The sequence below is a fragment of the Carcharodon carcharias genome, chromosome 13, assembly GCF_017639515.1.
Source record: "Carcharodon carcharias isolate sCarCar2 chromosome 13, sCarCar2.pri, whole genome shotgun sequence".
In the NCBI taxonomy this organism is placed as follows: domain Eukaryota; kingdom Metazoa; phylum Chordata; class Chondrichthyes; order Lamniformes; family Lamnidae; genus Carcharodon; species Carcharodon carcharias.
This window is the reverse complement of record NC_054479.1, coordinates 60,608,142-60,626,614: the sequence shown is the minus strand read 5'-3', so window position 1 is coordinate 60,626,614 and position 18,473 is coordinate 60,608,142. Positions and strand designations below refer to the sequence as shown.

Here is an 18,473-nt window from a genome sequence, read left to right as displayed (position 1 = left end):
CATTGTAGTGAGCTCTTCACACACTCTCACTTTAGTGAGCTGTTCACACAGTCTCTCATTGTAGTGTCCTCCTCACTCACTCTCATTGTAGTGAGCACCTCACACATTCTCATTGTAGCGAGCTCTTCACACACTCACCTTTTAGTGAGCATCTCACATCCTTTCATTAGAGTGAGCTCCTCACACACTCACATTATAGTGAGCTCCTCACACTCTCTCATTGTATTGAGTTCCTCACAGAAACTTTCATTATAGCGAGTTCCTCACACATTCCCTGATTGTAGTGAGCTCCTCAAACACTCTCTCATTGTAGTGAGCTCCCCACACACTCTCATTATAGTGAGCTCCTCACACTCTCCCATTATAGTGAGCTCCTCACACAAACTCTCATTGCAGCGAGTTCCTCACACATTCCCTGATTGTAGTGAGCTCCTCAAACACTCTCTCATTGTAGTGAGCTCCCCACACTCTTTCATTATATTTAGCTCCTCACAAAAACTCTCATTATAGTGAGTTCCTCACACATTCCCTGATTGTAGTGAGCTCCTCAAACACTCTCTCATTATAGTGAGCTCCCCACAATCTCTCATTATAGTGAGCTCCTCACACGCTCCCATTATAGTGAGCTCATCACACACTCTCATTATAGTGAGCTTCTCACACACACTCTCATAATACTGAGCTCATCACACTCATTATACTGATCTCCTCACACACTCTCTCCTTATAATGAGCTCCTCATACACTCTCTTGTAATATGAGTTCCTCACGCGCTCACATTATAATGAGCTCCTCATATTCTTTCATTATATTGAGCTGCTCACACACTCACATTATAGTGTGCTCCTCACACTCTCTCATTGTAATGAGCTCCTCACACATTCATTGTAGTGAGCACCTCACGCACTCTCATTGTAGTGAGCACCTCACACACTCACATTGTAGTGAGCATTTCACATTCCCTCATTATAGTGAGCTCCTCACATTCTCTCATTATAGTGAGCTGCTCACTCCCTCTCCCATTGTAGTGAGCTCTTCACAGACTCTCTCATTGTAGTGAGCTCCTCACACTCTCATTTTAGTAAGCTCCTCACACATTCCCAATATAGTGAGCACCTCACACTTTCTTATTGTAGTGAGCTCCTCACACACTCACATTATAGTGAGTTCCTCACTCTCGTAATATGATCTCCTCACACATTCCCATTATAGCGAGCTCCTCACATTCTCTCATTATAATGAGCTCCTCACGCCCTCTCTCATTGTAGTGAGCTGCTCACACTCTCATTATAGTGGGCTCCCCGCACTCTCTCATTATATTGAGCTCCTCGCTCACTCCCATTATAGTGAGCTCATCACACATTCTCTCATTATACTGAGCTCCTCATAAATTCCCTGATTGTTGTGAGCTCCTCACACACTCACCCATTGTAGTGAGGTCCCCACACTTTCTCATGATAGTTACTTCCACACATTCCCACTATAGTGAGCTCATCACACACCCTCTCATTATACTGAGCTCCTCACACTTTCATTATAGTGAGCTCCTCACACACACTCTCTTTGTACTGAGCCCTCTCAACTCTCGCATTATCGAGAGCTCCTCACATACTCTCATTATACTGAGCTCCTCACCCTCTCATTATAGATAGCTCCTCAATGCTCTCATTATAGTGCGGTTCCAACACAAACTCTTATTATAGTGAGCTCCTCACACACTCATATTATAGTGAACGCCTCACACTTTCTCATTGTAACAAACTTTTCACACACACATTATAGTGAGCTCCTCACACTCTCTCATTGTATTGAGCTCCTCACACACTTTCATTGCTGTGAGCACCTCACACACTCCCATTGTAGTGAGCTCCTCACACACTCACATTATAGTGAGCATCTCACATTCTCTCATTATAGTGAGCTCCTTACACTCTCTCATTATAGAGAGCCCCTCACACACTCTCTCGTAATATGAGCTCCTCACACACTCACATTATAGTGAGCTCCTCACATTCTCTGATTAGAGTGAGCGCCTCAGACACTCTCTCATTGTACTAAGCTCTTCGCACACTCTCATTGTAGTGAGCTCTTCAGGCACTCTCTCATTGTAGGGAGCTCCTCACACTCTCATTATGGTGAGCTCCCCACACTCTCTCATTATAGTGAGCTCCTTACACGCTCCCATTATAGTGAGCTCATCACACACTCTCTCGTTATAGTGAGCTTCTCACACACACTCACATTATACTGAGCTCGTCACACTCTCATTATTGTGAGCTCCTTAACACTCATTATCGTGAGCTGCTGACACACTCACTCATTATATTGACCTGCTCAAACACTCTCTCATTGTACTGAGCTGCTCACACACTCATTATAGTGAGCTCCTCACACGCTCTCTCATTATAGTGAGCTCCTCACACTCTCTCATTGCAGTGAGCTCCTCACACACTCACATTTTAGTGGGCATCTCGCATTCTTTCATTATAGTGAGTTCCGCACACTCTCTCATTACAGTGAGCTCCTTACACACTCTCTCGTAATATGAGCTCCTCACACACTCACAATATAGCCAGCTCCTCACATTCTCTCATTTTGGGCAGCTTCTCACACCCCCCCTCATTGTAGTGAGCTCTTCACACACTCTCACTTTAGTGAGCTGTTCACACAGTCTCTCATTGTAGTGTCCTCCTCACTCTCTCTCATTGCAGTGAGCATCTCACACACTCTCATTGTAGCGAGCTCTTCACACACTCACCTTTTAGTGAGCATCTCACATCCTCTCATTAGAGTGAGCTCCTCACACACTCACATTATAGTGAGCTCCTCACACTCTCTCATTGTATTGAGTTCCTCATACAAACTCTCATTATAGCGAGTCCGCACACAAACTCTCATTATGGTGAGTTCCTCACACATTCCCTGATTGTAGTGAGCTTCTCAAACACTCCCTCATTATAATGAGCTCCTCACACTCTCCCATTATAGTGAGCTCCTCACACAAACTCTCATTATACTGAGCTCCTCACACACTCTCACTGTAGTGAGCTCCTCACACTCTCTCATTATAGTGAGCTCTTCACACACGCTCATTGTAGTGAGCTCCTCACACTCTCATTATGGTGAGATCTTCAAACACTCTCTCATTGTAGTGAGCTCCTCACACTGATTATAGTGAGCTCCCCACAAATTCCCTGATTGTAGTGAGCTCCTCACACACTCTCTCATTGTAGTGAGCTGCCCACACTCTCTCATGATAATCTGCTCCACACACTCCCATTGTAGTGAGCTCCTCACACACTCACATTATAGTGAGCATCTCACATTCTCTCATTATAGTGAGCTCCTTACACTCTCTCATTATAGAGAGCCCCTCACACACTCTCTCGTAATATGAGCTCCTCACACACTCACATTATAGTGAGCTCCTCACATTCTCTGATTCAAGTGAGCGCCTCAGACACTCTCTCATTGTACTAAGCTCTTCGCACCCTCTCATTGTAGTGAGCTCTTCAGGCACTCTCTCATTGTAGGGAGCTCCTCACACTCTCATTATAGTGAGCTCCCCACACTCTCCCATTATAGTGAGCTCATCACACACTCTCTCATTATAGTGAGCTTCTCACACACACTCACATTATACTGAGCTCGTCACACTCTCATTATTGTGAGCTCCTTAACACTCATTATCGTGAGCTGCTGACACACACTCATTATATTGACCTGCTCAAACACTCTCTCATTGTACTGAGCTGCTCACACACTCATTATAGTGAGCTCCTCACACACTCTCTCATTATAGTGAGCTCCTCACACTCTCACATTGCAGTGAGCCCCTCACACGCTCTCATTGTAGTGAGCTCCTCACACACTCACATTTTAGTGGGCATCTCGCATTCTTTCATTATAGTGAGTTCCGCACACTCTCTCATTACAGTGAGCTCCTTACACACTCTCTCGTAATATGAGCTCCTCACACACTCACAATATAGCCAGCTCCTCACATTCTCTCATTTTGGGCAGCTTCTCACACCCCCCCTCATTGTAGTGAGCTCTTCACACACTCTCACTTTAGTGAGCTGTTCACACAGTCTCTCATTGTAGTGTCCTCCTCACTCTCTCTCATTGCAGTGAGCATCTCACACACTCTCATTGTAGCGAGCTCTTCACACACTCACCTTTTAGTGAGCATCTCACATCCTCTCATTAGAGTGAGCTCCTCACACACTCACATTATAGTGAGCTCCTCACACTCTCTCATTGTATTGAGTTCCTCATACAAACTCTCATTATAGCGAGTCCTCACACAAACTCTCATTATGGTGAGTTCCTCACACATTCCCTGATTGTAGTGAGCTTCTCAAACACTCCCTCATTATAATGAGCTCCTCACACTCTCCCATTATAGTGAGCTCCTCACACAAACTCTCATTATACTGAGCTCCTCACACACTCTCACTGTAGTGAGCTCCTCACACTCTCTCATTATAGTGAGCTCTTCACACACGCTCATTGTAGTGAGCTCCTCACACTCTCATTATGGTGAGATCTTCAAACACTCTCTCATTGTAGTGAGCTCCTCACACTGATTATAGTGAGCTCCCCACAAATTCCCTGATTGTAGTGAGCTCCTCACACACTCTCTCATTGTAGTGAGCTGCCCACACTCTCTCATGATAATCTGCTCCACACACTCCCATTGTAGTGAGCTCCTCACACACTCACATTATAGTGAGCATCTCACATTCTCTCATTATAGTGAGCTCCTTACACTCTCTCATTATAGAGAGCCCCTCACACACTCTCTCGTAATATGAGCTCCTCACACACTCACATTATAGTGAGCTCCTCACATTCTCTGATTAGAGTGAGCGCCTCAGACACTCTCTCATTGTACTAAGCTCTTTGTACACTCTCATTGTAGTGAGCTCTTCAGGCACTCTCTCATTGTAGGGAGCTCCTCACACTCTCATTATGGTGAGCTCCTCAGACAGTCTCTCATTGTACTGAGCAGCTCACACTCTCATAATACGGAACTCCTCACACACTCTCTCATTTTAGTGAGCTCTTCAAACACTCTCTTATTGTAGTGAGCTCCTCACTCATTATAGTGAGCTCCCCACACTCTCCAATTATACTGAGCTCCTCACAAATTCCCTGATTGTAGTGAGCTCCTCACACACTCTCTCACTGTAGTGAGCTCTCCACACTCTCTAATTATAGTGAGCTCCTCACAAATTCCCTGATTGTAGTCAGCTCCTCACAAACTCTCTCATTATAGTAAGCTCCTCACACGCTCTCTCATTATACTGATCTCCTCGCCCACTTATTATAGATAGCTTCTCAACGCTTTCATTATAGTGAGGCCCTCACACACTCTTTTATTATAGTGAGCTGCTCACACACTCTCTCATAGAACTGAGCTGCTCACACTCTCATTATAGTGAGCTCCTCACTAACTCTCTCATTGTGTTGAGCTCCTCACATACTCATATTATAGTGAGTGCCTCACACTTTCTCATTATAGTGAGCTCCTCACATTCTCTCATTGTAGTGAGCACCTCACACACTCTCATTATAGTGAGCACCTCACATACTCACATTATAGTGAGCATCTCCCATTCTCTCGTTATAGTGAGCCCCTCAAACACTCTCTCGTAATTTGAGCTCCTCACACACTTTCATTGCAGTGAGCACATCACACACTCCCATTGTAGTGAGCTCCTCACACACTCACATTATAGTGAGCATCTCACATTCTCTCATTATAGTGAGCTCCTTACACTCTCTCATTATAGAGAGCCCCTCGCACACTCTCTCGTAATATGAGCTCCTCACACACTCACATTATAGTGAGCTCCTCACATTCTCTGATTAGAGTGAGCGCCTCACACACTCTCTCATTGTACTAAGCTCTTCGCACACTCTCATTGTAGTGAGCTCTTCAGGCACTCTCTCATTGTAGGGAGCTCCTCACACTCTCATTATAGTGAGCTCCCCACACTCTCTCATTATAGTGAGCTCATCACACGCTCCCTCGTTCTAGTGAGCTCCTCACATACTCTCTCATTTTAATGAGCTCCCCACACTCTCTTATTCTAGTGAACTCCTGACACACTAACGTTATCCTGAGCTCCTCATACTCTCTCATTGTAGTGAGCTCCTGACACACTCACATTATAGTGAGCATCTCATACTCTCTCATTATATTGAGCTCTAAACTCTCGTATTATGTGCTCCTCACACACTCACATTACGGTGAGCTCCTCACATTCTCTCATTATAGTGAGCTCCTCACACCCTCTCTCATTGTACTGAGCTCTTCACACTCTTTCATTGTAGTGAGCTCTGCACAGATTCTCTCATTGTGGTGACCTCCTCACACACTCATTGTTGTGAGCTCTCCACATTTTCTCATTATAGTGAGCTCCACACACTCCATTATCCTGAGCTCATCATACGCTCGCTCGTTCTAGAGAGCTCCTCACACACTCATTGTTGTGAGCTCCCCACTTTCTCTCATTATAATGAGCTTCACACATTGCATTACCTGAGCTCATCACACACTCTCACATTATAGTGAGCTCATCACACACTCTCTCATTATAGTGAGCTCCTCACATCCTCTCCCATTGTAGTAAACTCCCCACTCTCTCTCATTATACTGAGCTCCTCACACTCATTATAGTGAACCCCTCACACACTCCCTCATTATAGTGAGCTCCTCACACACCCTCTTATTATACTGAGCTCCTCACATCTCATTATACTGAGCTCCTCAATACTCATTATAGTGAGCCCCGAACAAACTCTCTCATTATTTTGAGCTCCTTGCACGCTCACTAATTGTACTGAACTGCTCACTCTCTCATTGTTGTGAGCTCCCCACATTTTCTCATTATAGTAATCTCCACACACTGCATTATCCTGAGCTCATCACACGCTCTCTCATTCTAGTGAGCTCCTCACACACTCATTATTGTGAGATCGCCACTCTCTCTCATTATAATGAACTCCACACATTCCATTATCCTGAGCTCATCACACACTCTCACATTATAGTGAGCTCATCGCACACCCTCTCATTATAGTCAGCTTCTCACACACTCTTTCATTATAGTGAGCTCCTCACATACTCTCTCATCGTAGCAAACTCCCCACTCTCTCTCATTATTCTGAGCTCCTCACACTCTCATTATAGTGAGCCCCTCACACACTCTATCATTATAGTGAGCTCCTCACACACCCTCTGATTATACTGAACTCCTCACACTCTCATTATACTGAGCTCCTCAATACTCATTATAATGAGCTCCTCACACTCTCATTATTCTGAGCTCCTCACACTCTCATTATAGTGAGCGCCTCACACACTCTCTCATTATTTTGAGCTCCTTGCCCCCTCTCTAATTGTACTGAACTGCTCAGACTCTCATTATAGGGAGCTCCCACACACTCTCATTTTAGTGAACTACTCACACTCTCATTATAGTGAGCCCCTCAATACTCATTACAGGGAGCTCCTCACACACTCTCATTATTGTAAGCTGCTCACACACTCTCTCATTTTACTGAGCTGCTCACACTCTCGTTATAGTAAGCTCCTCACACACTCTCATTATAGTATGCTCTTCACACTCTCATTTTAGTAAAGTCTTCACACACTCTCATTGTAGTGAGCTCTTCACGCGCTCTCTCATTGTAGTGAGATTCTCACACGCTCTCTGTACTAAGCTGCTCACACTCGCATTATTATGAGCTCCTCACACACTCTCTCATTATAGTGAGTGCCTCATACTCTCACATTTTAGTGAGCGCCTTACACACTAACATTATCCTGAGCTCCTCATACTCTCTCATTGTAGTGAGCTCCTCACACACTCACATTATGGTGAGCTCCTCAGAATCTCATTATAGTGAGCTCCTCACACCCTCTCTCATTGTAGCAAGTTCTTCACACACTCTAATTGTAGTGAGCTCTGCACACACTCTCTCATTGTAGTGAGCTCCTCACACACTCATTGTTGTGAGCTCCCCATACTCTCTCATTATAGTGAGCTCCACACACTCCATTATTGTGAGCTCATCACACGATCTGTCATTCTTGTGAGCTCCTCACACACACTCTCATTATACTGAGCTCCTCAGCACTCATTATAGTGAGCCCCTCACACACTCTCTCATTATTTTGAGCTCCTCGCACCCTCTCTAATTGTACTGAACTGCTCACTCTCTCATTGTAGTGAGCTCTTTACACACTCTTATTGTAGTGAGCTCTGCACACACTCTCATTGTAGTGAGCTCGCCACTCTCTCTCATGTTATTGAGCTCCATACACCTCATTATCCTGAGTTCATCACACGCTCTCTCATTTTAGTGAGCTCCACGAACTCCCATTATAGTGACCTCATCACACACTCTCTCATTATAGTGAGCTCCTCACTCGCTCCCTCATTTTAGTAAGCTATTCACACACTCTCATTGTAGTGAGCTCTTCACGCACTCTCTCATTGTAGTGAGCTCCTCACGTGCTCTCTCATTGTACTGAGCTGCTCACACTCGCATTATTGTGAGCTGCTCACACACTCTCTCATTATAGTGAGCGCCTTACGGTCTCACATTATAGTGAGCTCCTTGCACACGCACATTATGCTGAGCTCCTCACACTATCTCATTGTAGTGAGCTCCTCAAACACTCACATTATAGTGAGCATCTTACACATTCTCATTATATTGAGCTCCACTCTCTCGTAATATGAGCTCCTCACACACTCACAGTATGTGAGCTCCTCACATTCTCTCATTATAGTGAGCTCCTCACACCCTCTCTCACTGTAGTGAGCTCTTCACACACTCTCATTGTAGTGAGCTCTGCACACATTCTCTCATTGTAGTGAGCTCCTCACACCCTCTCTCATTGTAGTGAGCTCTTCACACACTCTCATTGTAGTGAGCTCTTCACACACTCTCATTGTAGTGAGCTCTGCACACACTCTCTCATTATAGTGAGCTCCATGCACTCCATTATTGTGAGCTCATCACATGCTCTCTCATTCTAGTGTGCTCCTCACACACTACTTGTTGTGAGCTCCCCACTCTCTCTCATTATAGTGAGCTCCACACACTCCATTATCCTGAGCTCATCATACGCTCTCTCATTATAATGTGCTCCAAACATTCTCATTGTAGTCAGCTCTGCACACACCCTCTCATTATACTGAACTCATACTCTCATTATACGGATCTCCTCAATACTCATTATAGTGAGCCCCTCACACACTCTCCCGTTATTGTGAGCTCCTTGCACCCTCTCTAATTGTACTCAGGTGCTCACTCTTTCATTATAGTGAGCTCCTCACACACACTCTCATTATAGTGAGCTCCTCACACACCCTCTCATTATACTGAGCTCCTCACACTCTCATTATACTGATCTCCTCAATACTCATTATAATGAGCCCCTCACACACTCTCTCATTATTTTGAGCTCCTCGCCCCCTCTCTAATTGTACTGAGCTGCTCACTCTCTCATTATAGTGAGCTCCTCACACACACTCTCATTACAGGGAGCTCCTCACAGTCTCTCATTATAGTGAACTACTCACACTCTCATTATAGTGAGTCCCTCAACACTCATTATAGTGAGCTCCTCACACTCTCTCATTATTGTGAGCTCCTCACACAATCTCCCATTGTACTGAGCTGCTCACACTCTCGTTATAGTGAGCTCATCACACACTCATTATATTGAGCTCCTCACACACTCTCCTTGTAGCGAGCTCCTCACATACTCACATTATTGTGAGCATCTCACATTCTCTCATTATAGTGAGCTCCTCACACCCTCTCTCATTGAAGTGAGCTCTTCACACACTCCCATTGTAATGAGCTCTTCACACACTCTCTCATTATAGTGTGCGCCTCACACTCTCACATTATAGTGAGCTCCTTACACACTCACATTATACTGCGCTCCTCACACTCTCTCATTGTAGTGAGCTCCTCACACACTCATTATAATGAACATCTTACACTCTCTCATTATAGTGAGCTCCTCACACTCTCTCATTGTAGTAAGCTCCTTACACCCTGTCTCATTGTAGTGAGTTCTTCACACACCCTCATTGTAATGAGCTCTGCACACACTCTCTCATTATAGTGAGCTCCCCACACTCTCTTATTATAATGAGCTCCTCACACACTCCCATTATAGTGAGCTTCTAACGCCCTCTCATTGCTGTGAGCTCCCCATACTCTCTCATTATATTGAGCTCCTCACATCCTCTCTCATTGTAGTGAGCTCTTCACACACTCTCATTGTAGTGATATCTGCACTCACTCTCTCATTGCAGTGAGCTCCTCACTAACTCAATATTGTGAGCTCCCCACACTCTGTCATTATAGTGAGCTCCTCACTTATTCTCTCATTATACTGAGCTCCTCACACTCTCATTATAATGAGTTCCTGAACACTCTCACTATATTGAGCTCCTAACACTCTCACTCATTATAATGAGCTCCTCACACACTCTCTCATTGTACTGAGTTGCTCACACTCTCGTAGTGAGCTCCTCACGCACTCACATTTTAGTTAGCGCCTCACACTTTCTCATTATAGTGAGCTCCTCACATTCTCTCATTTTGGTGAGCTCCTCACATTCTCAGATTATTAGTGAGCTCCTCATACTCTCTCATTGTGGTGAACACCTTACCCATTCTCATTGTAGTGATCTCTTCACATATTCACATTATAAAGAGCATGTCACATTCTCTCATTATAGTGAGCTCCTCATACTCTCTCATTATAGTGAGCTCCTCACACACTCTCTCATAATATGGGCTCCTCACACACTCACATTATAGTGAGCTCTTCACACACTCTCATTGTAGTGAGCTCCTCACACTCTCATCATAGTGAGCTTCCCACACTCTCTCATTATGAGCTTCTCACACACTCCCTCTCACTGCAGTGAGCTCCCCACACACGCTCTCTCAGTGTAGTGAGCTCCCCACATGTGCTTTCTCACTGCAGTGAGCTCCCCACATGCCCTCTCACTGTAGTGAACTCCCCACACGTGCTCTCTCACTGTAGTGAGCTCCCCACATGTGTTTTCTCACTATAGTGAGCTCCCCACATGTGCTTTCTCACTGTAGTGAGCTCCCCACACGCGCTTTCTCACTGTAGTGAGCTCCCCACATGTGCTCTCTCACTGTTGTGAGCTCCCCACATGGGCTCTCCCACTGCAGTGAACTTCCCACATGTGCTCTCTCACTGTAGTGAGCTCCCTATACGCGCTCTGTCATTGTAGTGCGCTCACTCGCACTCTCTCACTGTAGTGAGCTCCCCACATGCGCTCTCAGTGAGCTCTCACCTTTTCCCCTCCTTCCTCCAAAAGTGCTCAATTAAGTTTGCAAGCAAAAGAAGAGAAAGATCACAGTGTCATAAATTAATTGTGTTTTTTTCACTGTATTTGGTCACATTTTACATAAAGTGAAAGGAAATGTGAAAAAGACTCTTTGACTGGGATGGGGCCATCCGTGATGTGAGATCATGTGATGAAACCTTCAGGAATACGTCAAACAAAAGTTGACATCCTTAAGCTGGAGTTCCACATGTTCTGCCTTCCCTCCTGTACATCACCCAAGTGCCCTGGCAATGACAGTTGGCGCACTACCAAACCATTCGAGTCATCGTAGTGAAGTCTGATCCTGACACCCACACCTAGTTACTTCCAACAGTGGAGGTGAGGGATGTGACTGGATGGAACCAAAAGTGTGAGCTTTGGCTGAATTTCATATTCACCTCTGAGGTCATTCAGCACATGGGTAGAACTGTGAAAAAATTCTGGTACAGTCTCTTGAACAATATTAAACTTCAGACATGAAAGTAACCTTATTTGAACAGAAATAACAGTATACTCATACACTTTGGGGCAGATTTTCATTGTGGAAGCCGGAATCAGGAGTCAGAAATTTCCCTGATGTTTTAATCCTGCCTCCATCACAGCAGTGTTGACTAGTGGGATCTTCACCTGGTGGAGGTGGGTCGGTGTGGAGTTCGGCCTACTACCAGAGGCAGCAGGTTAAAAGGCCACTTGCATTCACAGAGACATTATCCCAGTTATGCAGATCATTGTAAGGTTCCCCTAACCCTCACCCCCACCACCTTTCAAGCCCACCCATCCCACCCACACAGTATCCACTATAAATAGAACTCACAAGCCCTATAATATCATATGGAATTGTTAAAAAGCTCAGAAATCTGTCAAAATAAACAAACATTAATTGAATTGCCACTGTAAAATGATTGTCCTCTTCAGAGGCTCATAAAACTGTCAATATAAACAAGATCACATTCCCCTGGACAGTTGTGTAAACAAACCCTGCTGAGCAGAATCCATTAGAACTGTGATTCTGCTCAGCAGGATTTGTTTACACAGTTGTTCATAGGAATGTCAATTTGATTGCTTGGCTGCCTTCCAAACCATTAAATGATTCTGCTCAGCAGGGTTTGTTTACAGTTAGAAAGGCAGCCAAGCAATCAAATTGATATTCCCCTGAACAACTGTGTAAACAAATCCTGCTGAACAGAATCCATTAGAGCTTTTGAAAACAGCCAAAAATTCAGACATCTGTCAAAGCTTTGAAATAGCCAAACAAATGGTTGAGCTGTTCTTTAAAGATTTAGTGGAAGCCAGGTGGAGTGTTTCAATAATCATTTATTGATCTCACACGGGGTTATGCTTTCTATATTCAACAATGCAGAGAGCACCTTATCCAGTGGATAATCTATTCTAATGCACTTGAAGGTGTTTCCATGTTTACAATGCTGTTATTTCACATAACAGCTTGACAGATGCCAGAAGTAACAACCTGACAATCACATTATTTAATGGTCACAAACTTTTCCAATCACAGCATAATCATAATTCACTTTAGTAAACTTGGATATCATCCAGGCTACAGGATTTATTGATGAATTGTAAAGGGGGAAACAGCGTTTTTACTCATCTTTTAGACTTTTCTTGCCTCCAATCCATAGTTTCCATCTCTATATGCCCACACTTAACAAGTGATTTAGAAAGACTTCCAAAATGTGCTGAAAATTACGGAAGTTTTGAAACGCCCACTTCCAGAATTGTGCCGGCAACTTCTGACCAGTAATGTGTAGGGTTCCCAAACAGCCCTCTTTCATGCACTACTGAATACATCTGGAGATGGAAATGGGGTGTGGTGGGACCTCTGGATCCAGATCACGCCCGCCATTTTTTCAGCTCACCTGATGTATTTTGGTCCTGCGTAGGGACTGCAAATTCGGGGCCTTGTACTTTGTACAGTAAGTTAATCTCTTTTCTCTCATTGATTTCCAGCATATACAAATTACTTCCGCAAAGGCTGTATGCCAGGAATGAATGTTAAAGGCAAACTTTGTAAAGTCTGCATTGGAAGGGAGCAAGCTGGGACAAAACCGTTTAATCAAAAGTGTGCAGCAAACCATGACGAGCTTTACTATGGCAACATGGGCGCCTTGCGGTAAGTGTTACATCACAGAAACAGATAAAGGTTGTCTGCTTTATTTCATTCGCCTGGTGTGAAGCACGCTAGGATGTCTTGAGATTGTGAAAAATATTATAAAAATGCAAGTCTTTTTTTTCTCTTTTTCTCTTCTTTTCTACACATTCAAATTAAGTAAATAAAAACGCAGCATGGGGAAGCTCCCGGTCTGATCCCTGTGTGTCCCAATTGCAGCTGGAACCGCAGTTTGGGGGCTACTGTTGGTTTCAGCACCCCATGTCAGGGAGCAGAAAAGATCTACCAGAGTTCCCAATCATGAACAATATCAGTAACCCCCAAGAGCCCAACTGTACAACAGACATTTGACGGGTACAGGTTCAATCCCTGGTTCCCCAATTCCTGAACCCCACTTGACCCACATTTGTAGCTTATATGCGAATGACTGATGGGTGAGGTATTGATTCATGGAATCACAGCCCTGGAGTACTGAGTACAGTACTGGTCTCCTTATTTAAGGAAGGACGTAACTGTGTTGGAAGCACTTCAGAGTAGATTTACTAAACTAAAATCTGGAATGGGCTGTCTTATGAGGAAAGGTTGGGCAGACTAGGCTTGTATCCTCTGGAGTTTAGAAGACTAAGAGGTGACTTGATTGAAACATATAAGATCCTGAGGGGCCTTGACAGGGTGGATGTGGAAAGGATGTTTCATCTTGTGGGAGGATCTAGTACTAGGGGCCACTGTTTCAAAATAAGGGGCCGCCCATTTAGGGATGAGGAAAAATGTTTTCTCGAGGGTCGTGAGTCTTTGGAACACTTTTCCACAAAAGGAAGTGGAAGGAGAGTCTTTGAAGATTTTTAAGGCAGCGCTAGATAGATGCTTGATTAATAAGGGGGTGAAAGATTATTGGGGGTATGTGGGAGGGTGGAGTTGAGGTTGAAATCAGATCAGCCATGATCATATTGAATGGTGGAGCGGGCTCGAGGGGCCAAGTGGCCTACTCCTGCTCCTAATTCGTATGTTCATAAAGAACTTTAGGAGAGGAGAGAAACTGAGAGCAGAAATTAAAAAGACTCAAACTTTCACAGTGATTCTAAAGTTAGATTTGATCTTACAACAGTGAAGCCCAGGAATAATAATATATTGGAAATACTGGAAGAAGACTGGGGCATTGCAAACAAAACTCGGGAAACACTAACTGAGAAACCATATCATAGAAACAGGAGTAGCCATTCAGCCTCTTGAATCTGTTCTGCCTTTGAGCTCCATTTATCCATTTTTCTCCATGTTATTAGATAGCCTATTAAATAAAATCTATCAATATCCATCTTGAAAGCCCAGTTGTCCCAGTGTTCAAACCCCTCTGGGAGAGTGTTCCATGTGTCAAAGTGCTTCCCAATTTCCTCCCTTTTTCTATATTTTAACATTATGGTTCTTTGTTCTGGATTCCCCCATCCGAGGAAATATTTTCTCTGCATCTGCTCCATTGAACCCTTTTATCATTTTAAACACCTTGATAAACTCAAGCGAATATGAGCTTAGTTTATAGAAACATAGAAAATAGGAGCAGGAGTAAGCCATTCGGCCCTTCGAGCCTGCTCCGCCATTCACAGAATCACAGAATCACAAAGTGCAGAAGAGGCCCTTCGGCCCATCGAGTCTGCACTGACATGAGAGAGACACCTGACCTACCTACCTAATCCCATTTACCAGCACTTGGCCCATAACTTTGTATGTTATGACGTGCCAAGTGCTCATCCAGGTACTTTTTAAAGGATGTGAGGCAACCCGCCTCCACCAGCCTCCCAGCCATTATCTTCATGGCTGATCATCCAACTCAATAGCTTGCTCCCGTTTTCTCCCCAATCCTTTGATCCCTTTCGCCCCAAGAGCTATATCTAACTCCTTCTTGAAAACATACAATGTTTTGGCCTCAACTACTTTCTGTGGTAGCGAATTCCACAGGCTCACCACTCTCTGGGTTAAGAAATTTCTCCTCATCTCCATCCTAAATGGTCCACCCTTTATCCTCAGACTGTGACCCCTGGTTCTGGACTCCCCCACCATCAGGAACATCCTTCTTGCATCTACCCTCTCTAGTCCTATTAGAATTTTATAGGTTTCTATGAGATCCCCCCTCATTCTTCTGAACTCCAGCAAATATAATCCTAACCGACTCAATCTCTCCTCATATGTCAGTCCCGCCATTCCAGGAATCAGTCTGGTAAACCTTCGCTGCACTCCCTCTATAGCAAGAACGTCCTTCCTCAGATAAAGAGACCAAAACTGCACACAATATTCCAAGTGTGATCTCACCAAGGCCCTGTATAATTGCAGCAAGACATTCCTGCTCCTGTACTCGAATCCTCTCGCTATGAAGGCCAACATACCATTTGCCTTCTTTACCACCTGCTGCACCTGCATGCTTACCTTCAGCGACTGGTGTACAAGGACACCCAGGTCTCATTGCACATTCCCCCTTCTTAATTTATAGCCATTCGGATAACAATCTGCCTTCCTGTTTTTGCTACCAATATGGATAACCTCACATTTATCCTCATTATACTGCATCTGCCATACATTTGCCCACTCACTCAGCTTGTCCAAATCACACTGAAGCATCCCTGCATCCTCCTCACAGCTTACCCTCCCAGCCAGCTTTGCGTCATCTGCAAATTTGGAGATATTACATTTATTTCCCTCATCTAAATCATTAATATATATTGTGAATAGCTGGAGTATCAGCACCAATCCCTGTGGTACCCCATTAGTCACTGCCTGCCATTTGGAAAAAGACCTGCTTTTCCTACTCTTTGTTTCCTGTCTGCCAACCAGTCTTCTATTCATCTCAATACACTACCCCCAACCCCATGTGCTTTAATTTTACACGCTAATCTCTTATGCAGGACTTTGTTGAAAGCCTTCTGAAAGTCCAAATAAACTACATCCACTGGCTCCCTCTCATCAACTCTACTAGTTACATCCTTGAAAAATTCCAGTGGATTTGTCAAGCATGATCTCCTTTTTGTCTGATTCTGCCACTGTTTTCCAAGTGCTCAGCTAATAACTCTTTTATAATGGACTCTAGAACTTTCCCCACTACTGATGTCAGGCTGACTGGTCTATAATTCCCTGTTTTCTCACTACCTCCCTTTTTAAATAGTGGGGTTACATTAGCTACCCTCCAATCTCTAGGAACTGTTCCAAAGTCTATAGAATCTCGGAAGATGACCACTTCCTTAAGTACTCTGCGATGTAGATTATCAGGCCCTGGGGATTTATTGGCCTTCAATTCCATCAATTTCCCCAACACCATTTCCCTATTAATACTGATTTATTTCAGTTCCTTCCTCTCACTAAACCCTGTGTTCCCCAACATTTCTGTATGTTATTTGTGTCCTCCTTTGTGAAGACATAATCAAAGTATGTGTTTAGTTGGTCAGCCATTTCTTTGTTCCCCATTATAAATTCCCCTGTTTCTGACTGTAAGGGACCTACAATTGTCTTCACCAATCTTTTTCTCTTCACATACCTATAGAAACCTTTACAGTCAGTTTTTATGTTCCCCGCAAGCTTACTCTCATACTGTATTTTCCCCTTCTTAATCAATCCCTTGGTCCTCCTTTGCTGAATTCTAAACTGCTCCCAATCCTCAGGTCTCTTGTTTTTTCTGGCCAATCTGTATTCCTCTTCCTTGGATCTAATACTATCTCTAATTTCCCTAGTAAGCTGTGGTTTGGCCACCTTTCCTGTTTTACTTTTGCGTCAGACAGGAATAAACAATTGTTGCAGTTCAGCCATGTGCTTTTTGAATGTTTGCCATTGCCTATCCACCATCATCCCTTTAAGCAACATTTCCCAATCCATCATAGCCAACTCGTGCCTCATACCATCGTGGTTTTCTTTATTAAGATTCAGGATTCTGGTCTCAGAATCAACTATGTCACTCTCCATCTTGATGAAGAATTCGATCATATTATCATTGCACATCCCCAAGGGGCCTCGCACAACTAGATTGCCAATTATTCCTTTCTCATTACACAATACCCATTCTAGGATGGCCTGTTCTCTAGTTGGTTCCTCAACATATTGGTCCAGAAAACCATCCCGTATTCACTCCAGGAATTCCTCCTCTACGGTATTGTTGCTAATTTAATTTGCCCAATTTATATGCAGATTAAAGCCACCCATAATTACAGATGTTCCTTTATTGCATGCATCTCTAATTTCCTATTTAATGCCATTCCCAACATCATCACCACTGTTTGGGGGTCTATATACAACCCCCACTAAGATTTTTTGCCCCTTAGCGTTTCCCAGCTCTACCCATACAGATTCCACATCATCGGAGCTAATATCTTTCCTCACTATTGCATTAATTTCCTCTTTAACCAGCAATGCAACTCCACTGCCTTTTCCTTTTTGTCTGTCCTTCCTAAATACTGAATACCCCTGGATGTTCAGTTTCCATCCCTGGTCACCCTGCAGCCATGTCTCCGTAATCCTGACTATACCATACCTGTTTACGCCTATTTGCGTGGTTAATTCATCCACTTTATTGCGAATGCTCCTCGCGTTAAGGTGCAAAGCCTTAAGATTTGTCTTTTTAACATTACTTGTCCCGTTCCCATTGTTTTTCACTGAGGCCCTGTTTGATTCTTGCCCTTGATTTCTCTGCCTATCACTTTTCTTATTCCCCTTTCTATCTTTTGTTCTTGTCCTTGGTTCCCCCTCCTCTGACTCCTTGCATAGGTTCCCATCTCCCTGCCATTTTAGTTTAAGCCCTCCCCAGCCACTCTAGCAAATACTCCCCCTCAGACATCAGTCCCAATCCTGCCCGGGTGTAACCCGTCCAGTTTGTACTGGTCTCACCTCCCCCAGAACCGGTCCTAATGTCCCAGGAATCTGAAACCCTCCCCATTCACACCATCTCTTCACCCACGTATTCATCCGATGTA

General features: G+C 44.1%; 1 protein-coding gene across 1 annotated transcript in view; it reads left to right on the top strand.

The window, feature by feature from the left end:
• Nucleotides 1-18,473, top strand: part of zgc:172271 (uncharacterized protein LOC100000381 homolog) — a 205,809-nt gene that overhangs the window by 173,594 nt on the left and 13,742 nt on the right. The window contains exon 13 of the mRNA XM_041202044.1: nucleotides 13,371-13,533. Within this exon, the coding sequence (XP_041057978.1) occupies nucleotides 13,371-13,533 (163 nt within the window). The remainder of the gene's footprint in view (nucleotides 1-13,370; nucleotides 13,534-18,473) is intronic.